Source organism: Manis javanica, chromosome 4 (assembly GCF_040802235.1).
Source record: "Manis javanica isolate MJ-LG chromosome 4, MJ_LKY, whole genome shotgun sequence".
Classification (NCBI taxonomy): Eukaryota; Metazoa; Chordata; class Mammalia; order Pholidota; family Manidae; genus Manis; species Manis javanica.
The window spans coordinates 39,544,766-39,570,011 of record NC_133159.1 but is presented as its reverse complement, the minus strand read 5'-3'; the positions used below and the strand labels follow the sequence as shown (position 1 = coordinate 39,570,011).

The window sequence follows — 25,246 nt, the reverse complement described above, 5'->3', positions numbered from 1 at the left end:
GCAAGCGTGACCAGCCTCATTATACTGAGTCAAGTACCTGGAAGAGGTGAAAATGAAGGTGTGCCTGGGAAGGTGTGTGGCAATCACAGAATGTGAACACGTTTCAGTGGCTCAGCTTTTCTGGGCAATGGAAATGAAATGTCACTCTGACAATCAGGAAACCAAACACATCCATGATTTATCTCATGCCCAGAACATGCTTAGTACTAGGCAATTTTCAACAAAAATGCCCAGTATCTGATAGGGCTGCACTGGGGCTGGAGAGATGGATCCATATGGCCCCATTTTCTGTTCTGGGCATCAGTAAGACTTTCCTAGGACACCAAGGCCTTCACCTGCCCACCTATGTGTAGTAGAGGATCCCTTTTCTTAACAAAAGAAATGAAGTCATCAAGCAGGAACTACCCCAGACTGCCTCCTTCCCTATTGCCTGCAAACTTATCCCTACTGGAGCTCCACTCTTCCTTCCTGGCTTACAATGCGTATTTTACAAAAAACGGTTCTTTGGGTAATGCGACATATTACACAATTCCTTTTAAGATTTATAATGCACATTAGAACAGATCAGAGAAGTAGTGACAAAAAGAAACCTTTTAAAAATTTTTGGTTCGATTCAGTTTCTCAAACTCATTTGGTCACAGGCCCCTTTTTAAAAACGTATTGACTATTAATCACTTCTGGGACAGACTTTCAGATGGGATTCCCAAATGAACATTACTCTTTGAAACATGACTGAATACTGCCTCAGGATGTAATTATCCTAAGCTGCAAGGTCTGGGCTCCAACTCCGAGCTATAGTTCCTGAGATATCAGAGGGGCCAGCAGAAACAAGGAAACCAAGTCAGATAATACTTTTAAGGTCTCTTTTCACTGTGACAGTTTATGATTCTGGTTCTCAGAAGACATCACACAGACCTGCTTCTGGGATAATGTAGGCTCAGGACAGAGATGCTTAGTGGGGCGGGGGGTGAGATATCTGAAGACATATTTTCATGTTGGCACAAATCATAGAAGTCTGATTCTGTGTCATTACATATCAGTAATCAGCATGTGACAAGCTCAAGGAGTTTCACCAGGAGAACCAAAGACCCAAGGATAAAACAAAACATGATCATGTGTAGCTGCATGGACACCCACGCATGCACACACACACTGATGCACACACGTGAACATTATTTATACTTCACTAATACACTATGACCTTGGGAGGCAGTAGAGTACCGCAGAGAAAAATAGAGGCTTTGGAGTCAAACGAACATGGGTTTAACTTTGCTCTGCCACCTAGAAGCTTTGTGACCTTGGAAAAGTTATTGACCTTTCTGAGCCTGTTTCCTCACCTGTTAGTTAAATAGGGCTAATAATAACTACAACTCATAGAGCTACGGTAAGAATTACTATATGCCAGGTGCTGTTCTGAGTGTTTTACTACTGATGCTTATAATAATCCTGTCAATATCCCTATTTAACAAGTGAGAAAACCAAGGTACAGAGAGGGTTAGAGTTTGTCTGTTACACAGCTAGTAAGTGGTGAGGCTGGGAGGCAAACACAGGCAGCCTCACTCTTAATCACTAGGCTATCCTGTCTAGCACAGTCTTGGAATTCGGTAGGTCCATGATATTCCCCTAGAAGATACAGACAAACATACATAAATATACAAACACCTTACACCTCCTCTTCCTCTATGGTTTTTAAAATGTACTGTTTCTGTCATTAGTTTATCACACGGTGCTGTTCAAGTGGGCAGCATGCAGACACCAGCCTCCCAAACACAAGGATCCTATGTGGCTGCTCAAGGAACAGAAGAACAAATTCAATCCTGAGAAATGTTCATTCTCAATGATGACTCACACCGCTATTTTCACAAACAGCCTGCTAATTAAACTTTCTTATGAACTTTGCTAACCAATTTTTCCAATGCATGGAGGAAAAATCATTCATTATAGACCGGAATCCAAAAATCTAATATTAACAGCACAAGTAGGATCTGTGGCATTGTAATTCGATCAGCTTGAGCATTAATAACAGTTAGACACTGATGTCTGAGAGAGTTAATCAGCTTTTGTTGAGATGTACGTAGATAACTGAACAAAACATCTGGGAGGCAGACTAGAAAGCAAGGCTGGCTTATCACTGGGGTCTGGTATTTGCTTTACCCTAATAAGTCCCCTGCTCACAATGTCCTATCTTTCAGGTGACCATAGCAATGTCCTGAATCAGTATAGCACTTTAATGACTTACCAACACATTAGCCTCTCATCTGATGGCACAACACATACTAACGTGGAAAGAGCCAGTGTCATTATTCCCATTTCATGCACCACAATTTGAGGTACAGAATGGTTTGATCTGCTGCAAGTCCTAGTTAGAGGTAGCATGAGAACTTGGTGAATCCTTCCATTTTATCATGTTGCCACTCATAAAAGTGGCCTAATTTTAAAAACAGTTTCAGAAATAATCCTGTCATTTTCAAATATTCAACCAAAGGCTTTCATTTGCAATCTTCCAGAACCACTAAAACTGTTGTTCATTAGTACTGTAACCATTTCTGAGGCTTCCTGTAATATAGCTACACAGCCATGTTCATGCCTCAGGATGAAACAGCAAGGACACAGGAACCCTCTCCAGAAAGGTCTCTTATCCCTTGAGAACTGGCAAAAACGTGGTCAGACAAATACAGGTACACTGAAGGTTTGGCCACTTGCCAGCTCTGTGACCTTGGGTCAGTCCTTTAAATTTCATGAGCCTGAATTTCCTTATCCAAAGAATGGGTCACCACTGGAGTTGTGGTCATGATAAAATGAGTAATGTAAAGTGACTGGCACCTCACAGCACTTAATGAATGTAAGCTCCCATTCCATTCTTTTGCCTTCCCATAAGCTGTCTCTTACTTCCTACTTGGAATTGCATAACTGAGGACTGAATCGGGAACAGATATTTGCTTTCCCTTTCCTCTCTCTTTATCCATCTGTTGGCCCAGGGGCAGGACCCTTGGCAAGAACAGGGAAGGAGTTATGAGACAGAAGGGCCCCTCCCACATATAGGCTGCTTTAGTTTACAAGTGCCTTCACATGTGTACCCTGGCTTGCACTCACAAGTACAATCCAAAGAAGGTAGGACAAGGATTTATCTTCTTATTATGTCGAGCAAATGGAGGTCCAAGGGGATAAAGTGGCTTATGAAGGCCACTCACAGTCCTGTAAGGCGTGTGAGTGAGAAGGCCCTGGGGATAGAACAGGACTGCTCCTGAAGGCCCTCTCACTTCTGGTCAGTTCATCGCACTGTGTCTGGGGTTTCTGATGTGGAAGTCTGCGCGTGCGTGCTTGCGTGTGTGTTTTGTTGAGTGTGGGGCTCTGGAGTAGTACTGTTTCTTTTGGTGCTTAGAGGGTGTTCTATCTCATTGGGAAGGCTCCATTAACTGGTGAGGGGCCCTGGGAAGAGAAAAGGTGGCTGAGGGCTGGTTCTGGTTTCCAGGGGCAGGACCAGGAAGTGAGAGTGACATTTGATTTTCCTGTTTGTTGTCCAGCTCAGGGTCTGGGCAATAGGGAACCAGCCAGAACTCACTGCAGGAACCCTCACCAGGAAGATGGGAGTGAAGGACTGAAGTTCTCGTGCGTCCATTTTCAGGGTGTGAGGGGAGGAGGAAGACTGAAGAGACTCAGAAGCCAGTGATACCTCAGGTCAGGGCAGCCAGAAAGGAAGCCCACTTCAGAATACCTCCTTCAGCACACTGTTTTCACCCCATGCTAATGAAAACAGGAACTGCACTCCGGCAGCCTCTCTGTGTCACTGCCCGCCCCAGCCAGAAAACACAAGCACATCAATCCAAACATGGGTTCAAGCATGAAAGATGGGAAAAGGAAAACTCCATGTATGTGATTCCAAGCTTTATATCCCATCTATATTAGAGCTGGTAACAGTTTGCACAACCAGAGGCCTGCAGACTACTATGAGTGTAGTGGGAAGCAGGGCGGGGCTGGGATTCTGGTTACCACCAGAGAATGGGATCAAGGTTGTCACCATCTATTTTTCCTCGATTTAAGAAAACTAAGGCTAGGTGGTTGGTTACTTCTCAGACAAGTTACCTAGCCACACTTAATTTACAAATTTTCCTGCTGGTCTCCTTTTACCATCCTATACCCATTTGCCTCTACTTTGCATTTTTTAAAAGTCTATGACTAATTTAATTTTAGCTCTTTTCCGTAATATAAGCCAATCCAAAATCCTTTTGGATCAAATGATATAAAACAAATAAGCCAGGACAGGAAACAAGCAAATAAAAGGAAAAGGAGAGGAAGAAAGCACAAGCTAAATAAGGAGCCAGGTGCTCTTGACTCAAGTCTTCCTTGGGCTGCACTGGCGCCGTGGGTAAGTTGAGTACAGACAGTGCCTATATAGGCTATTTCTACAGGGTCAGAGGAAGTATTGAATAGAAGAGCCTCTGAAAACAAACACAAAGGGCAAATACTGGGGAGTATTAAGTATATATTTTTATGTTCATACCACCAATAAAATTATTGAATCTGATTCAAGATGTTTGTGATGAGAAATCCCATTAGCAGCCATAGGAATCAGAGTAATTACCCTAATTAGCTGTATCCACTTAATGTTAGAAGGGCCAGGAAGAAAACCAAACTTGTAAGTCAGCAAGAAATCGAAGTAGGTGGAAAGAGAGTCACTGAGAAAACATGAACTTGACCTCAGCAACACAAACAATGATACTCAAGTCCTGGACACCATGGGAAGTCTGCCAATTGTCCTCCTCTTCTGTGCTAGGTCAAGTTATTTATTAACAAAGTAGAAGAAACACGACTTCCGAGTCTGACAGAGTTGGGTTCTAATCTTAACCCCACCGCTTACTAGCTGTGACCTTGGATAAGTTACTTAGCCTCTCTGAGCTTCAGTTATTTCATCAACACAAAGGGGGGACTAACGTTTGCCCACACAATAGTCCCGACTCTTCTATTCACTATCCCTTGAAGGTGTCTCTGAAGCTTGGCTCAGTGTGTCCTTTGCTTAGACTGGTTTCCTACAATCTACTTTCTAACCAAGCTTAAGGCTCACTCTTATTTGACACTTGCTCTGAGAACTCCAGCCCTCTGCCATCTTTTTCTCCTTCGAACACCCATAGCTGATACTGTTTTCCTCTTCGTTAAGCAGAGGCAGAATGAGGAGGAAACAAAGACCGTAGGCTTTGTAGTTAGATAGATCTAACCCCATTCTCCAGCTAACTGATTCTAAGCCTCAGCTTCCTTAACTGTAAAATGAGGATAATACCACTGATCACACGTAACTGATACAAAGACTCAATGAGATAACATATATAATATGCCTAGCACTGTAGCTGACATACAGTTGGCATTCCATCAAACCTCCAACTTCATTGTACTGTCAGGAGCCAGTGTTATGTGCTATCTTTCCAATGAAATTAATAACCAGGGTCAGGAAGGGTGAGTTTGGGCCTTGCTGAAAAACAGAACAAAACAAAGCATCCCACAAAACAGCAAACATAGATGTGTATTGATATGCATCACAAGCAGTTTCCAGGTTCCACTGGACCTGCAGGTGGCTACAGGACTCTGTCATTTGTCCTGCTTTACCCCATTCACTGGCCCTGCTAGTAGCCACATATGGGCACAAATGATGTCTTATCCTCTTTGACTTCCTCACAGACCCTGACAGAGAATTTAAGAGGAGAGAAGAAAAGGGAATAACATTTATTTGGTCTAAGAGAGCACACACTAAATAAATACTGTTGGCTGATGGAGAATGTTTTACAAATGTAAAAGCCTTATACAAATATATGATGTCTATATGAATTTTATCTTCTCTCCAAACTGGAAATATCTTCTCCCATCAAAGATCAATTTGGGAACTGTAGAAGAAACGAAAAGGCAACTTAAAGACTAGTTCTTAGAAGGGATAAAAACAGATGCAGAGTTCACCAGTAAAAGCAGTAAGGGAGATATGGAACAGGGGGTACAAACTGAAAGAAGAAATCACCACCACACCTCAGAGAACTCCAACAAAAAATGAATTTCACATTAACACATTTCAGAAAGCACTTTCCTTCTACCCTGAAGCTAATGAATTACAGTTTTAGATGATAGGTGGAAATTTCAGTTTGACATTATTTTCCTCAGTCAACCAGGTCATTCTACAGAGAAGTGGGGGTAGTGAGTGAGTGAGTGAGTGAGGGTGTGAGGGTGTGTGTGTGTGTGTGTGTGTGTGCATGTTTTGGGAGAAGGAGGGGAGGCTGGGTATACAGCGAATTAGTCTTATGAACCAAACAGTCAGCTAAAGTACAGAAATAGAAAATCCTTAAAATACCCAGGCCTGATTCACATCCTAGGTAAAAATGCTTTGAGACATCTCTCCTGGGATATGAGAATACATTCCTGTGGTTATCTGAGTTTGGAAGCAGGGCAGAATCATCTGATTTGCAAGGGAAGATGAAGAGGAAGATAGCCAGGGGGCAAAAGGGAACCATGCCTGGCCTATAATCCTGACTATAGCCGTCTTGGGAAAAAATTGCGTCAAGAGAAGCAGAATGTACCTGCACAGCCCCACTCAGGTGCTAACCTGTCCTTATTAGAAAGAATAAGAGGGCTCTGACTGCCCTTGGTGGGTGTGTAAGACGCACAATGATCGCATGGTTGGTTGTTTGCACTTCACGTGCTGGCCTTCTCCAAGTTCCTTTTGATAAGGTTCCTTTTAATAAGGAGGACCCCTATTCCCATTCTGTGACCCCAATAGGCTGTCAAATCTTTTCTATACCTAAAAATTTCCCATTCACCCCAACAATAACCACCCCCTCCCCAAGTCAACAAATCAAAACTCTTTTATTCTTCTTTGTGGAATATGTATAAGATGCCTGCAGGGAGGTGATAAATAAAATGACAGATACAAACCTGGTTTATTTTTCTCTGAATTCAGGAGACACATTGCACTGTACCAAGCACATTTTCAAATTCAGCAGCAGAATATGCTGATAAATGCTACTATTTCCTCTACCCTTCCCACCCCTAACAAATATCCCTTTGATGTGCATGTAGAAAAGTTCATTTAGCTAATCAATATCTTGGGATTTTTCTTGGATATGCATAATTGAGGCTGAGTTTTAACTATGCTTAAATTTAAGGCAACATCCATTTCGATATGGTGCTTGCAAAATAAAGAGGCAAACATAGTGAAGAGTATTTTGTGAAGAGAGAAAACCTGAGGTTAAAAAACACTCCAAGTCTATTACCCTTTGTTCAGGTAAGTAGTGACCTGGTGAATGAAGGCATCATCAACATTTATTATTTTTTTAATGGACAGTGTGATCTTTTCTGAAACAAAAGATTTTTAATTCTAATTATGTGTGCCTTGGACTAAAAGTTTTCTTTCCCTAGGTAATATAAGCTGAGCTGGCTGTGAAGGGGAAAAGTCAGTTCGGTGCTTTTAGGGAAACTGCCAAAGATAAACCAGAAATTGAACAATTCACAATTAGACAGCCCTGAGTTCAAGTCTCAGCTCCCCTACTTGGAAGCTAAGACTCTTTGGACTCAGTTTTCCCGAGTCCAAGTTTCTTCTTTTGTAAAATACTATCTTAAGTTTCTTGAGGAAACTCCATGCACTCAGCACAATGTTTAGCACACAGTAAGTGCTCAGTAAACACTGGCCATTCTTAATGACTCTCCAAGAAATCCCAACTTACTACTTAAGTGTGCTACTATATTTAAAGCCTTTAACATAGTACCCAGGACACACATAAGCCACACAAAACCACACAACAGCTGCTGCTATTATTTTTATTTATTTGCCTTTGCTGAATACTGTAAGAAATCATGCCAATAAACTCACCTTAGGGCTGAACTCACCACCCTTCAGGAGTGAATTCAAAGCACTTTCATATTTAAAGATTTTTCAGAGCTTTTTATTTTTTATAAAGTTATCTCAGAAGTAAAACCCAGACTCCTGTAGTGTCCCTATCCAGTTCATTCAAAGTGCATGAGGTTACATAAAGCAATCCACAATCCCCTAACTCTCCTGTTCCTCTTCAACCCAAGAGCCTGTGTCCCAGGGAATGCCTCCTGGCCTCAATGCTCTAACACTCTGCCCATTTCTGTAGCACATGTGCTGTGTCTCATCTGCTAAGAGGGATACATAGGGTTATTAGCATTTTCACAAATCCAAGAAAGAAGAGAAGTTACCCAGTGTCACCTGACCAGTGTTGAGTTGGTGCCTTTAATTAGAGACATGACTCCAGATATAAAGGCAGTGGTGAAGTTTCCACCCTGAATCCCCAGCTGTGAAGGGTCTTTATTGCCTTCTTCTGCTTATTCCACTGAATGATAACATTAGTTAAGCCAAAGACATGTGTTACAAAGGAAGAAATGAAGAGATGGGTTAGAGGTGAGGTTAAGGAAATGCTGTCTTTGTCCATTGGGGTGCAGCTCTAACTGGCTAATGTTTTGGTATGCTTAGCTTCATTGGCAATGTCGCTTCATATGAGAATACTCCTTCCAAAGGGGCATGCCGGGCTTTACTGCCTTTGTTCACAGCACAGAGGAATGAAAAAGCCTTTTGTTCCTAGACTGGAGTTTTAGTGCCAGTCTTTTGCTTTTCTTCCCTCCTACCTAAGCCCTAACCCTGTCCTTCAAACCTCCCCCCATATCTGCAGCTAACTCAAACCTCACCCTTTCTCAACCATCCTCAGCACTTATAGTCTGTTCTGTATACAAGTCACTCCATATGTTCAGCTTTATAATCAATAGTGTTCAGTTTGGACCATCCTGTCCTCAAAACCTCCCCGTCAGAGTTCTTACTGCTTGAGATAGGTAGATAACACTCTTAAAAACTACACTGCACATAATACCCTCTAGATCCATCCATGTTGTTGCAAAAAACAAATACCATATGATTTCACTTATTTATGGAATATAAAAACAAAGCAAAACAGAAGGAAGAAAACAGTATTAGACTTACAGACACTGAGAAGTGACTAGTGGTTACCAAGGGGGAGTGGGTGGGAGACTGTTGAACCACTGTGATGTACATTTGGTAGTAATAATAATACATAGGAAAACAAAGAAAATCAGTTATGCTACAAAACAGTTATCAAACATTAAAATAATTTTTGATATAGTAAAAAAAATCCTACACTGCATGGGCACATGGAGAATGACTTTAAGTAAAAATACAATTCTTTTTTGTCACTATGATGCAAATAATCATACAATCTAGATAGGCAGATCAAAACTGTTAGAGTATACTGATTTATTTCTGGGGATTTTTCTTTGTTACTTTTTTCCTCCTTTCTCTATTCCTTTTGGAGAGGGGTGATAATAAGACAAATAATTATAAAAATGCAATTTAGCATTTCAGCTTGGCTGGCTTTAAGACCTACCTACCCTGAGCCACCTCACTCTATCCTGGCTAAGCTGTATGTTTCCTCCCCTAAAATACTGATCATAGGAACATGGATTCAGTAATGCAATCTCAAAGCTTGAAAAACAAAAATACGACAAATAAAAAATAGGAAACAAATTCAATTCTCTGCAGTCCATGGGAAAAATATAATTTCTACCATGAGTTTGTGTTTTTGCCTGAGTTTCTAGGTTGTATGAGTCCTTGCAGACAATGTGCCACTTTCCTCTTCTCTCCAGAAGCTGCAGGTGGATGAAGGAGAAAGATAAAGGACGTGACTCCTAGCCTTCAAATGCTCATGGCTGCACACAACCTGGGATGCGTGGTTTTTTCTCCCTGGTACCTAGATTATCTTGATAAGTGTCCTTTCCCAATTGGAAAAAGAAAATCTAATATTTCTGAGAAGATAAGTAACAGAGATGTCCAAAAGCAGTTAAGGGAATCTTAAACCTGGCACTTTCAGTAAATTTGGCTCCATCCTGAAGGCTGAGCATATCCCCAGAGGATGACAGATATGGTTATCTTTGCCTCCTGTTACACATAGGGGTCTTAGGTGCATTAGGTAGACTCTGCAAAGGGTGGCCAGCAACTGCTACTCAGAGGAACATACTGTTTTGCTGGGTTATGGGGTGAGGGTTAGGCAGGGGTCTTCACTTAACACAGACGGGGGCATGCTGTACAGGCTGCCACATAAGATAATGCTTTTGGGAACTGGGTGAATCCCAGCTCCTCCACCTGCTAATAAATATGCTGCCGGGAGAAGTTGTTTAAATCCACTAAGCTTCAGTGTCCTCATCTGAGAAAATGGAGACTGTTCTCAATATTAAATGAAACAAGGTATGTCCAGTGCTTAGTAAGTATCTGGCATAGAGTAGGACTTGAAATGATAGCAGTTATGTCCTCAGCACCACAACACTTAAGTCTATGCTCAAATTTCCTGTGTTCTCAGAGAATTCATTGACCACCCATAACCAGGAGTGAATCCAGCCTGTCAGCCACACCACTGACAAAGAGGGTCTTTTTCTCTCTCCTCCTTAATTTTCTAAGCCAGAACCATCTAAGGGAATCGGTTACATTCTCTTTGGAAGTGGTTTGGGCTGGAAAATCTTAATCTTGATTTCTTATCTCTTTGCCACTACCCACCCCCCAATCCTCCCACTGGATATTTAGAACTTCTTGTAAACTTCACAGGATTGAGATGTATTGAGATCTGTAGGAGGTGTTGGAGGAAAAGGAGGGACTGGGATGTTAAAAATCAGGGCAACAAAAATACCTATGATGTCATTTACCCTGACTTCTGACTTTACCCTGCCAGCAGCAGCCTTTCAACTTGTCTGGTGTGACACCTCACCTCTGCCCGCCTGTGTTATCACTTAACCCCCGATGTAGGCCTCAGACGGTCTTCCATTAGAACAACTGCTACTCCTTCCCACTCCCCACAGACGTCTCTCTCCCTCCGTCTCTGACTTTTAGTGTAGTCAATTAAACCTGAACAACTGGTGGATGGAGGAAATATACTGCATCTATGGAATGGTACAGCAGGGACCAGTTTCACTGTTAATTTAAAATGCTAGAATTAATTAGGTAGTGTAAATGAAGAATTTAATAAGCACTCTTTACAACCACAAGTTCTACTTTTATTAAACACTGCTACCAAATGAGAGCAAATATCTCTTGTCTCTCTCTCTCTATTTCCTTGCCTCCTTCCCGTAGGTTCTTTGCAAGTAAATCTCTTATTTTTGCCAGAATGAAGAAAACATTCATAATTATAAATTTATGCCTGAATTGTATTTCTGCTTTCAACCCATAAGCTTTTTCTTTAAGCTCAGATGCTCCTGTATGTCTCTGCTTGTGCTGGAGGGGGTGCTGAACAAACCAAAGTTGACAATTTTGGTTTTGTATACCAAATTAAAGGCTGTCTTAGAAGCTGTCACTCCTATTCAAATCGACTCGGTGAACTACCAAATTAGCATTCTTTCAGTAAAGGAATCTGCTTGTTTAAACATGTGTCTTTAGAAAACAAGGAACAACACCATGAATCAGTACTTTTCAAAAATCTCACTGTGGTTCTAAGGGGGAACTCTTTTGAAAAGGTGATTAATAATATTCACTAATATAGCTGGCAGAGTCCCTATTTAGAAGGTAAGGCTACACCAAAAATACATTTTCTATACAGAAGTGGGAGGAAGAATCATATGGTTAACTGGTTTTAATTTTGTTTGAATTATCATCTTATTATATAAAGATTATTCAGGAATCTAAACATTGGCTTTCTGAGAGCACAGGCAATTGTGTTGGGGGATGGATGAGCCAGTACTCTGGGATAAGACTGTCAAAGCTCTGGCCCTATGTGGAGACCTTGATACTATTTCTCTGTTTGAGCCAGCCCCCTTGAAATGTATTAACTGTATCTATAATAATCACATTTCCCATTTATTGAGAGATCACCATGCAAAAGGCATTGTGCTGAACAGTATGTGTTGAGTTTCTCATTTAATCCTCACAATAAACCCTCTGAGATAAGTATTGTTTTCCAATTTTACCAATGAGGAAATTATATTTGGAGGGCTATGTGACTTATATTTTTGACAGTTATTTTAGCTTTATGATTTTGCAAAGTATTTAATTTATATGGGGACAGATTTACAAGTGAATCAGAAGAACTAGAGGATATGTATAGCTACAAGCACACGTACACACTGGATTCTCTGATTTGAAATCACGGTGCAGTAACTCCCTGTATTAATTATAGTTTCCTTTTAAAAAAATATATAGTCCAATTGCTCAAAAGTTAAACTGTCCAGAGTAAGGGAAACAAAAGTCAAACTCAAAAAGTACAAATACTCAAAGTTGAGTGTGAAGGATTTGAGGGCTGGAGCATCAGGGAGCAGCAGCTTCACTGTCATGATGTAGCCCAATATTTTTCTGAGAAAATAGTCTCACTTGCAAAAAGATTACAGAGAAATTTCCCCCCAGAATTACAGCATCAGTGCTAAGCAAACCAACATTAGGTCCTCAGTGAACAGTTGCTGATTGGAAAGACTCAGAACCTAAAACCTTCAGTATTGAAGTGGTAGAGGGTATTGTTTCCCTTTCAAGTAAAAAGTCTCTGACTTCCCAAGAGTAGCTGCAAGACAAATTAATAAAATAAAATACCTCGAATGCAGATTGTCATTAAGCATCTCCCTCCTACTGCAGAGCAGTTTTATTCTGAATAATCTGCTGTCCTCAAGGCCTGTTTCTCCCCCGGGACAATGGGCAGTGGTGACCTCCTTCCACAGTCTGTGAGAGCACCTTTAAAACACTATCTCAAACACATGGAAGAATGCTGGACACACACAAACCATGTGTTTGAGAGGAAAGGAGCAAATAGATAAAAACTAGCCCAGAGTTTAGGGAGGGCAGAGGGCAGAACAAAGCACTCTAGAACAAAGGGAAGGGGTAGCTGATTGAGAATAAACAGGGATAAAACCAAAGGATTATTTCACATAAAGTAAATCTCCATTTACTTCCCAGTCCTACCAGTCCACAACAAGGTTTTGTGTAAGGTGTACAGCTGTATGAGTTTATGACCGTGTACCCACGCCATCCTTGAACACAGGATGCAGACACTCAGATGCAGCACCATGCATATGGATTATACTAAGGCCTGCACATTTAACAGGACAATGTAGCTGTGGAAGAAGAGCATACCTGTAATTTTGTCTCTCACGAGTTTGCAGGATTCTATTTCACCAATGCTCCCAAAGAGACTCCTGAATTCCTCTTGGGTCATGTTCTGGGGTAAATAGTTGACTATGAGGTTGGTTTTGCTGTCATCTGTGGCTGCCCCTGTCTGCATGGGAGAAGGACAATTTCTATTGTTGCTGGAGGGTCCATTGCTTGTATTGGATGTCGGGCCATTTGACACCTGAGGCTCCATGGTGCTAATTATCTAAATAAAAATAAAAATAATAAAAAGAAGGCTTTTGAAATCTCAAAGACACAATTAAAGTCTCTTTTAAGATTTTCTTTTCTTTTTTGAAAAAAAAAAGAGAACAAGATAAAGCAAGATGGAGGAAAGGAGATGGGGTTGTGAACACAGCCAATTTAGAAGCATGTTTTTAACCAAAATGTTAAACTCCCCTTGCTATTTTTAGGCCAGCCCATAGATTCTGAACACAGACTAGAATGCAGTGGGAACTCTCCCATTATTTTGTTAATGAAAAGCTAATTCCTGTTTTCATTACACAATCACTCTCAGAAATGTATACTTAAGCCACACCAAATTATAATTAAAATGTAAAGTAATAATCATGATTAAAATTATAGTTCCATTAAAGCTGAAAAACTAAATATAGAGGGCTACACGCACAAGATCAAATACAGTACCTGTTTATTAACTATCTCATAAAGTAAAATGACATTAAATTAAGTGGGGCCATTCCATATGGGAAGGGTTTAGATTTTCAGGGATGCTTAATCACTGATCAAACTTCAGACTTCATAAGCACATGCTGGGGAGCTACAAAGTCACTTGTGATTTTTCTCCCTAGCCATTCCATTACTATTACTCCTGAACCTCTAATAAAATTAAAAAACATGAAGGAAAAGTTCTCTTTAGTTCTCTACCTTAGGTCCAGCACAGCCCAAGGCTGTCTTCTCACACATTAGTCAAAAAGGACTTTCTCTGGATTTTTCCTCTGGGCATGTGAACTGTTCCAGGCAGCATGCATGGGAATAAAACAATGGGTAATTCTTGGTCTCTAACCTCAAGGAGCTCATAGTCTATAGTGGATATAGGCAGGCAAACGGCTCACAGCAGCACACTGGGCATACAGTGCAGGAGCAATTAACCCTGCTTATAGGATAGGGGTGTTTGGGAAAAGTACTGAGACGATGATGCCAGAATATGGTTTTACATGGAAAATGGGTTTAAGCTCATGGAGCCAGGTCATAAAGATGCTTTGTGCATGGTACGACAAACATGGAGAATCACAATTGTACAGTCAGAGGCACTTTAGGGAATGAGATCTAGTGCAAAACTCTCATATTTGAGATTAATTCCAGAGATACCCAGCAACTTCTCTGTCATCCCAGGAAATTGGGGCAGAGTCTGGGCTTGCACCCAGTTTTCCTGCCCCAAATACGGCCCAATCAGTCTCACTTTTCCTTTCTGTCCTGTCATCATCTCTTACTTGTCCTTCATGATATGGCTTCCATCTCCTCTGAAACTGATTATCATCTCCTTGGAAACAAATGGTGTTCTGCCATTAACTAGCTGTGTGACTGTGGGTAAGGCACTTAAAACTCTGGAAGCCTTAGTTTTCCTCATTTGAAAAAAGGAAACAATGCCACCTGCTTTTCAAGGAAACTGATCTGGTGACGTGGTCTATATAAAACACCTGAATAGTGGTAGGAACATAACTACAATCATTGGTAGTTACTAAAGTCACTTTGCCAATCACCTGATGTGACCTCTCTCACTGACTCCTCACCAGAAGGCAATGAGGTATATTCCAATATTCTCTATATCCTATAGATGAGTAAAACAAGACCTGGCAGACATCTGATAATTAGCACCTTCTATTATTATTACCATTTGACTGTTCTGAAAATTTGGGAGAGATAAGCATTTTTACATATGTGTTGCAAAGTGTACAAATTTTAAGGGTACAAGTCAAAGAATGTTTACAAAGTGAACACAACTCACACCTGGGTAACCACCTTTCAGATCACTGTCTGGAACATGACAAGCATCCCAGAAGCCTTTCTCATGTCCCCATCCCCATCATTCACACAAAGTGCACAAATTTTTTTTATTTTGTTATCATTAATCTACAATTACATGAAGAACATTATGTTTACTAGGGTCCCCCCTTCACCAAGTAACCCCCACAAACCCCAATACAGTCACTTTCCATCAGCGTAGTAAGATGTTGTATAATCACTACTTGTCTTCTCTGTGTTGCACAGCCCTCCCCATTCCTCCCCCCTGACATTATACATGCTAATTGTAAGGCCCCCTTTCTTCTTCCCTTCCCTCCCATTCTCCCCAGTCCCTTTCCCTTTGGTAGCTGTTAGTCCCTTCTTGGGTTCTGTAATTCTGCTGCTGTTTTGTTCCTTCAGTTTTTCTTTGTTCTTATACTCCACATATAAGTGAAATCATTTGGTATTTGTCTTTCTCTGCTTGGTTTATTTCACTGAGCATAATACCCTCTAGCTCCATCCACATTGTTGCAAATGGCAGGATTTGTTTTCTTCTTATGGCTGAATAATATTCCATTGTGTATATGTACCACATCTTCTTTATCCATTTGTCTACTGATGGACACTTGGTTGCTTCCATTTCTTGGCTATTGTAAATAGTGCTGCGATAAACATAGGGGTGCATCTGTCTTTTTCAAAGTGGGCTGCTGCATTCTTAGGGTAAATTCCTAGAAGTGGAATTCCGGGTCAAATGGTATTTCTATTTTGAGCATTTTGAGGAACCTCCATACTGCTTTCCACAATGGTTGAACTAATTTACATTCCCACCAGCAGTGCAGGAGGGTTCCCCTTTCTCCACAACCTCACCTACATTTGTTGTTGTTTGTCTTTTGGATGGTAGCCATCCTTACTGGTGTGAGGTGATATCTCATTGTGGTTTTAATTTGCATTTCTCTGATAACTAGCGATGTGGAGCATCTTTTCATGTGGCTGTTTGCCATCTGAATTTCTTCTTTGGAGAACTGTGTGCTCATCTCCTCTGCCCATTTTTTAATTGGATTATAAAGTGTACAAATTTTAAGGGTACAAGTAAAATAATGTTTACAAAGTGAACACAACTCACACCTGGGCAATCACCTTTCAGATCACCATCCAGAATGTGACAAGCATCCCAGAAGCCTTTCTCATGTCCCCACCACCATCATTCACACCAGCCCCCTAAGGTAACTACTCTTCTGACTTCTTATCCATAGATTTGTTTCTTCTGTTTCTAGACATGAAATCACACAATACGTACTCTCTTATGTCTTTTCATACATTATGTCTGGTATCATCCATGTTGTTAGATATTGCAAAAGGTTGTTCTTCTCTGCTGTAAAGAGTTCCATTATTTGAAAATACCACATTTTATTTATCTCTCCTACTGTTGATGAACATATGGGTTGTTCTAGTTTTTAGCTGTTATAGATAATGATGCTGTGAGCATTATGTACATGTCTTTTGGCATACACACACACATTTTTGCGGTGATATTCCTGGGAGTCCCTTATTTTTTGGTCACAGAGTACATGTATGTTCAACTTTAGTATATATACTGTCAGTAGTTTTCCTGAGTGGTTTTACCAATTTACTTTCCCACTAGAAGAGCCTGAGAGTTCCAGTAGCTTACACATCCTCATCAACATTCAGAGACCATTTTTGTTTTGTTTCAGTTTTTATTTTCTCATCTGAAACAGAGTGGTATAGTCAAAAAGGAATGACTTATTAGTCAAGGCAACAGCTGATGTAAAATTCTAGTTCTACTGCTTATTAGCTGCAAGATCTCAGGCAGGTTACTTCAATACTCTGGGCATCAATTTCTTCTTAGTAAATTGGAATAAAGCCTATTGTGTGGTGTTATCTTCAGAATTAGAGAATATATATATTTATTAAGTGCCTAGAGGTTTCCTGTTATTTCTCATTGTGCCCTACATAGGTGTTATTCTAATTGTTTCCTCTTCCGATGATCACAAATGGGAAACGAAACTGAAGAAAAAACGAAGATTCAAGAGGAGTCAGGGAAATAAAGCAGATTGAAGAATGTGGGGATCTTCTAAAATTCTTTACCATCATGTAAGTAACTTTAGTGGTTCCACTTATCACATCACCAGAATGTTCTTCTTGGCTTCAGGTCAACTGCAGGATTCCAGACAGAAAGAAGAAAGCAAAGAGTTTCTGAGAAGAATCTGAAATCAACCTTTCCTGAGCACAGGTAGAAGCACCCAGCAGAGCCTATTTAGCTGCTCTGCCCTTAAGGCAGGAGAAAATGGCGAGATGTGCCCCAGAGAGGGGGTTGTGCTAATGGAGATGATGTTGTGGAGTATCATCATAACGCCCGGCTGGGAGGCTGGTTCCCGCTCTGCCAAGCCGTCGTGCCTTCTGGGTTCGTGCAGTGTCTCCGTTTCCTGTGTCGTCTCACTGCTTCACTGAGTTAAGTGTCCGAGCAATTAACACAAGGAGTACAAGAAGTACCACCAAATCCAAGATAAGGAATGTGAAAAACACAATTTATCCATTTCAGGAGGCTCAGCTGGCAGAACCACAGAGATGCCCAACTACCATGTTTCGATTTAATGAACCAGTTGTACATATAAAGTCGTATCTATAGAACACCTTCCCTGCTGCCCACTTTTCTCAGCTTACCCTTGTTCAGCTTCCCAACAATCACCTAGAAATATCCTGAGTGGAGGTAGCTTTTGGGGTATTAATGATGGAGCACGAAGAAGAATATAGTCATACCAAAGCATTCTGAGATTCTGTGGGACAAGAACTGTTAATGATCACCAGACAGCGAGGTTCATCTTCTGTCGTGTGGATGTTCTCTTCACAGACAGACATGATACAAGCCAGCACCTGTCCATGTCAACATACTACAGGTCTCCCTGCTCCAGAAAGACCCAGGAAGTATTAAGTCTGCAAGAAAGTAATTTCAGTTCTCCAAAAAGCTTTCTGGGTCTCCTTACAGCCTATGTGGATTTCCTAACGTATATTGACTGCTGGAGTTGAGGCCCATCTGTAGACCAGACAACCCTAATTGGGTTCAAACCTTCAAAGAGGAGTCGTGAGAGGTAATGTTTGGTACTGATTACTTCAATTGACCAAACCTATAAATTAGGTAAAATTATTCTCATCTGATGGAGACAAAGCTCTCTGCTCTGCACACACACTATAGTTATCCTTCCGTGAATTCAGAGAGGATTGCTGAAAACACACACATGCACATACACAGTGTTTTCTAATGAATGTATAGTTCCAAAGCTAAGAGACATTTGCAAATATGTTAATATATAATCATGAAATAAGACCCCTTATTGGTTTTAATGATGCATCCCAGGATGTAAGACAGGCTTAAAAATAGAATCAGAAATGTAAAATGTCATAATCAAATCTGACACACAAGTGACCCCAAAGGATTTTGAAACATGACTTGGAAAATAACAAAAGTTGCCAAGATAGAAAGATATAGAACCCAAGAATATGAAATTACAGCATTTTAAGGTTCCATGATAAATCTTAAAGAGAGGATACCTGTAATCTCTACTTGGAAAACAGACCAGAATTAAACATCGTTGGTGGGAAGCACATTCTCTGGTAAGCACAGAGGCTGACTTGGCAAAATCAGAACACTTGCTTCCCCCAGGCTAAAGCCTTTGATATTATAACACCACAATACTCATTGCAAATACATATACCAGTTATCAAGTGTACATATGTACTTCAATATAATGTTCTGTGTGGGTCTCACAGCCAACTTTGCCGCTGACCATGTTCCAAACCCCTGATTTGCCCTCCTTCCCTTTTCTGAATGTCAATTAAGAACAGAATTACAGCAAGCATCCAGGATAGAGCACTGAGAAGGTTCAGTTGACTTCAAACTCTAATGGTTGTACAAAGCACTGCATTAAATCTTTTATGCTCCTGTGATATATTTTAAGAAACATTATACAGGCAGAAAATTTCAGGGATAAACTATTAGAGCAGTGCACAATAATGCAGGCACTCAAATCCTGTCATTGTAAATGTCAATGGTTTGAATGACTAATTACTCACACTCAATGCATTAACCTCACCCCTCCCACCACTCTTTTTTTTTTCTGCAAAATTTACAACAAAAGCCAGAGAGAAGGCCTCAGACATGCAGTTGCTCGATCATCACTCAGTTATTTATCTCTGCAGAGGGGAAGTAAGAAGCAAATGTTGGGCCAGGTGCTTTCTCAGGGGTGCTCCTAGGTAAAAGAGCCAACCCTCTCTGCCCTTCATGGCATTTCCATCGCCATAATCCTGTGTCCTTCCCAATGGTCCTAATTACCTGTTCAATCACATTTCTTGTTATTGTCCATCCAAGGCATTTGTTACACTAATTCTTGGACATGCCAGATCATATGCACATAAGAAAAGGATTTATCTCTGCAATGGCTAGATCTGGGTATGTTAGATGAGCAGAGATGGAGCCCCAGAGTGCCAGGCACTGTGCTAGGCCCTGGGGATAGAGAGACAACAAAGACAAGCAGCTGGCCTTCACTGACTTCACAGTGTAGATGGACCAGAGGTATAAGAGAACATTAGGGACCACAGAGCCCAACCCCATAATTTTAATGATGAGGAAACTGAAGACAGGAAAGGGGAAATGACTTGCCCAATATCACACTGCTAGTTAGAGGCAGACATGGGACATGAGCCCAGGTCTACTGACCCCCTTACTTGAGTTCTCTTGTGCCAGCGCAGACATTGCCTTTTGGATGAGGGTTTACTTCTCTTTTTTTATTTTAAGAGAGGAGGTGAGGGGTGGCCATATCATAGAAATGCACTTGATAGAGGTGTGGAGATGTATCTTCCCCCAAAATTTCCTGAGAATAGCACTTTATAGTTCACAAAGAATAATGACCTGAACCCTGAGCTCCATGGCACAGAGACTACATCTATTTTGTGTATTATAGTATCTCCTGCATGTAGAGAGCAGGACCTGACAATTGGTAGGTTCTGGATAAAGGACTATTGATTGAATGCAAGTCCTTGCATGTCCAATAGTTCACTGGATCCCTCAAATGGCCTCTAACTATCAGTGTCTTATGGTCAGAAAGTCTGTCAGGTGGATTAAGCAAGACCATTCCCAAACTCTAAGGACATACTTAAAGCTTCCCTTAATATTTCTTTCATCAGTTTATGAGTATCTTACAGCCCCACTGCCTGTCCTCCCCTCTTCACAAGGCTCTTACTTGCTCAAGTTTGAGGAAAAATCAGGCTAAAGTTTCAGGGCTGGTTCTCCTCACAGCTGAGGAGAGTCACTGTCCTGGGTCCCAGAGAGCCACATCAGAGGCCCTCCCAGAGCCCCCTCACCAATCCCGTCAGCCACTCTGTATTGTGGCTTTGCTCAAATATTTTCTATTAAAATGACAGTCTGACAGTAAACTGTATGGTCTTACATTTACATATCTTAACCTAATTTATACTTTCAAGATTTACTTCGTGAGGCAAATGAAAGGTTACAACTTCACAGGAGCCTGCGGAGTAGAATAACTCACTACTTCATCATCCAAGATCTCAGGGCACTCCCCTCACAGTGCTCTCTGCACTCTTCAACCTACGGTTTTCTGGTAGAGAAGTGGTCTTGAGGCACAATTCAAACAGAAGGACCAAGAGAAAAGAACCTAAGAAGATCGCAGGAATGTGATACTTCTTTTCCAAATGCTCTCCCTACTTTCAGCGCCCTTCCAAATGTCAGCATTCCCTCAAACTGGGAAGATGCCAGAGGAAGGTACCGATGGCAAACATGCCTCAGGTGTGCACATGTGTACATACACGTGTGTGTTATTAAGTATTTTCCTGAGTATTTAAAGGTGTTGCCTTTTACCATGTTGGAAGGATTTTTGAAAGTTTATGTCTAAAGCCCACCAAGAGCATGAAGAATAATGTTCACCAAGGGCAGCCACTGAATCGGACCATTAAAGAAATAGGTTTGAATTATTCATGAGAAAAAAAATAAAAGTCTTAATTCTCTTTGTAGGCATTTTCCACTTAACCCTTGTAAAATTCTGACAGGCAGTATGTTAGACTTTGGTGGAGCAGCCCAGACTACTGCATCTCACCCACCTTTCAAAAGCCTGAAAAATAAATTCTCAAAGTTAGAAAATTACACAGCAGGCTCTGTGTTCCTGAAGACAGATATTATTTTTAGGAATAATTCTTCACTTCTCTTCTTGCTCCTTGAAAGACACTAAAAATATCCCTACAACCCCCCAATTTCATATTTCTTTAAGTTTGTCCATCAGCTCATAAAATCCATATACTCCCTTCCTTCTTTTCAAGAGGCATTAATTTGCTCAAGTCCCTTCAGATTAATGCTTTTTTCCTAAATGCAATGCTTTCCTGGTTATGATTCAGCTGGATAGGAGACACATTATTAATGGGGCCCAAGAAAAAGTGTCTGAGATCGATGATCTGATCACTCTAGGAAAAGGAAACTTGGGAATAAACTCCTCCCAGCTCACCCTCTCACCCCAGCAATTAAAGGGGCTGACTCACAAAGACCCATGGACCAGGAGAATCTGGTTGAAGATTGCACTCCTGTCTCCCAAAACCATTTATACCAAATTTCCTAGATTCTGCTGGAAGGTAACTAGAAAACTCCAGAAAAAATATTTAATTCCAACTGGGGAAAACATGCTGACAGCTTAATAATACCTTTGGGCAGATGCACAAATAACCTGAAAGACCTATTTACTCTAGGAAGTTATGTGGTAATAAATTCTCAGCATATCCTCAAAACAAGTGTATTCAATTCAACACAAGTTTATTGAATGCTATTATAGACCAAGACATTGCTCTAGGAACTGGGGAAACAGAAATAATTTGGTCCCTGCCTTCAGAGGGTTCAAGTTGGGAGGATGAAAGAGGAAGGCAGGTAAACAAATAATTAATTAAAATTATATACATCCCTTTCTTCTAAGAAATTCCCTCCAGTGACTCCCCCTCTTCACCAAAAACACGTAAGTGAAATACACACAGCTTAATCCTGATACCAAACTGAGAGTTCTATTTCCAGTCTCAATGCTTACATCCTAAACAAATGACTATTTGTAACAATAAGGTAAGCTTGAAGCACCCCTCCTTTGAAACAGCAACTTCTTCACTGGAGATGAATATCAGACACATCAAAAGTATTGTCAATGGTGGTAGTCAGGGCTTTTAAAAAATCAGCAGCCACTGGAGAGAACAAGAGGCATTAATACTTAAAATAGCAGGGCCAGCATGGATATGAAAAGCATGATTAAAATTTAATTTCTTTTAGGCATTATTCTCAACTTAACAGAAATTCAAGTTTTAATCTTCCTCCCCAGACACACCATACACATTTCTCTTCCTACATAAATACTAGTCTCCTTTATATTTCACAGTGTGTCTCTAGGACTTCAGTTTGGGCCTAAAATGATTTCCTGGCATGCCCATTCTGGAGCAGTCCCGGTAAAACCCCTGAGAATTTGGTTTTAACAGACTTTTACAGCTAACTCGCCAGAGCTGCAAGATGGCTTCATCATCCAGTTCATTATAAAGACAAGGAAACCTTTCCTTCACCCCTCTCCCCCAATTCAGTCCTCTTTTCCAAAATGGCCAATAGATAAATAAGAATCACAGACTTTCAGTAAGCTTTCTTTGTTAAAGACACATTGAAAAAGATAAATATTTTCATTTTAATATAAACACAATTTTGTGGGCAAGCTCTCAGGCTTCCAGCAAAAATAGTAGCTCTAACAGAAAAGAATCAATTGGGAAACAATTCCTTCCCACCCTGCTCCAAAGCCTCCCTATCCTGAATGTTTGATGTGAACAAAATGACCAAACAGCTTAATAATAAGCTACACATACCTGTTGGGATGGGAACCAGTTGTGATGGTAAATATGTCATCTTCATCTTCACACAAAAAACATTAATGAATCATTTGTAAAACTGCCCCCAGACTGAGTAAGTCAGACTTATCTTTTGATTTAATGCATAAACAATAGCCAATGGCACAATTCATGTAAACATAAATATTGCATATTTATAAAATGCCTAGCTAGGGGCTCATAGTATAAGTAAACTCATGGAGATTCAGATGTAAAAAGCAATGTGTTATTCTGTATCCAAATCATTATCTAAAGCATTGGGTCAAGTCTCTGAATTTAAGCTTTATACACACTTAAATTCTTCAGAAATCCACAAAGAAGTATTTTTTATTTAAAAAATTAATACATGTTTTCCTAACATAGATGGGATGAGATGGGGAGGAAAGTGAAGAAGAATAGAGGGAGTTAATATTTAGCACAGAGCAACCTTCTCTTTGTTAAGAAGGACTGTATAATGTCAGCAGCTCTTCCAATTGTGCAATTCAAAGGAGAGAGATTATTTGGGGCATTCTGAAGCTAAAGATGCTGAGTGAAAGGAAACGGTTGTCAGCACCTCCATGTATGTACAAGTGGCCATGGTAAGTCAGACCTGAGGACATTCACAGAGCCTCACATTGTAGCTACATGTTCATTAGTGAAAAGATGTTGAAAATTCTTCTGACAGGGTAGTTTTACATTTGAAAATCACTTTATCGCAGTGAATTTTTATTTTTAATTTCCTCCTAACTTCCTCTCGTTGTTGTTGTTTTTTTTTAATAAGAAAGAAACATTAGAATAAAAGACATTTTTGACCTGATAGGACAACTTCCTTGGAGAGAACTGCCTCTCCGAGTGTACCATTCCTCCTGGACACCCTCTGGGAAGCCAGATGGGTGCTAATAAAACTGGACTCTACCAGATGAGTGTTGGTGAGAACACAGACGTGGGTGGGAGAAGTGTGTTTTTGAATTATCTGTGGACAACATGTTGACAGGGAACATAGAAATTCAAGGTTTGCAACTGTCAGGCTTTCAGGTGCACTGAAATAGTCTGTCTCATCATTATTGGTGGAAATAAAAATCGGCACAACTTTTCTGAACCTTATGTTCCTATTCTTGGACCTAATGAGCCATTCTGAAGCTCAGAAAAGAATCCAACATTCCACAGATCAAAAGTATTCCCAAGAAGGTACATTAAGACACTGAAAAAATCTGTCTTAATGTCTTAATATCTGGAAGAGTGAAAAAATAGGAAAACCTGAGGGCCTAACAATGGGGGTGACAAAGTAAGTTATTGTATAGTTTCCTGATACAGCATTCTGCAACTGTTAAAATTATGTTTACAATATGTTTTCATAACATGAGAAAATGTGTATGATAAATGTGGGAAAAAGGTGAAATAAAAAATTATCTCAATTATGTAAACCTGCACTTAGCAGGAGGGAAAAATAAAAATGCTCGCAAGAAACAGCAGGATTACAGGTGACTGTGTCCTTGTCTCTGTCTTTATTTTCCAAGTTTTTGTTTTACAATGAAAATATAGCACTTTACTAAACTGAAAGGAAGTTCTTTTTAAATAAGAAAGAAAATGTCAAATCTTTCAAATCGGTTTGGAGCCACAGTATTAGAAATGATTCCCTCTCCTTCCCAGAGTTGCCCTGCAGGATCTCTCCTTGGCCACACTCTGTTGGTTCCTACATTAGAGGGCACATAGGAGACCAAATGAATAAAAATGGCATTTCTTGAAACAGTCTCTGATTCGGTCTCCCCTCCACCTAAGTCACTGTGTATTAGCAAGGTTACAATCTAAGTACGTCTTATTGCCTGGCAGCAACCTTCAAGAGGACAGCAAGGAGAGGAGATGATTTATAAGAAAACCATTCCCTGGATCAGGGAGTGAAAAGTACTGATCCGTTCTAAAAGCTCCTGCTGACAAACTCTGATATTATGAACATTCTGCACTTGGCCAAAAGCCCCCACTTTTCTTAATTACATGGTTTGAGCAGGAGCTTGCTTTCAGGATCTGCCCAATCACACAACAGCCATTTATTTTCCCAACTGCAGCTGCCAAAATTTCCCTGATCTCTGTTCTGTGCTCCATCTTCAAGGACATCTTGTGAATGTATGACACTGTCAAGCAGCATTCCATACCATGCTTTTTAAGCTTCACTTTCTCTCTTTCCTGCACAGAGAGATCCTCCTAATACATATTTATTAAAAATCTCATGAACAAGAAGAAGCAAAGTGG

At 40.5% G+C, this 25,246-nt stretch overlaps 1 protein-coding gene across 5 annotated transcripts in view; it reads right to left on the bottom strand.

Annotated features, from left to right (window-relative positions):
- ELAVL4 (ELAV like RNA binding protein 4) overlaps positions 1-25,246 on the bottom strand; it is a 131,816-nt gene that overhangs the window by 33,891 nt on the left and 72,679 nt on the right. For all 5 annotated transcript variants that reach the window (XM_073233904.1, XM_073233905.1, XM_073233903.1 and 2 more), the window contains exon 2: positions 13,103-13,343. In XM_073233904.1, coding sequence (XP_073090005.1) covers positions 13,103-13,343 — 241 coding nt within the window. The remainder of the gene's footprint in view (positions 1-13,102; positions 13,344-25,246) is intronic.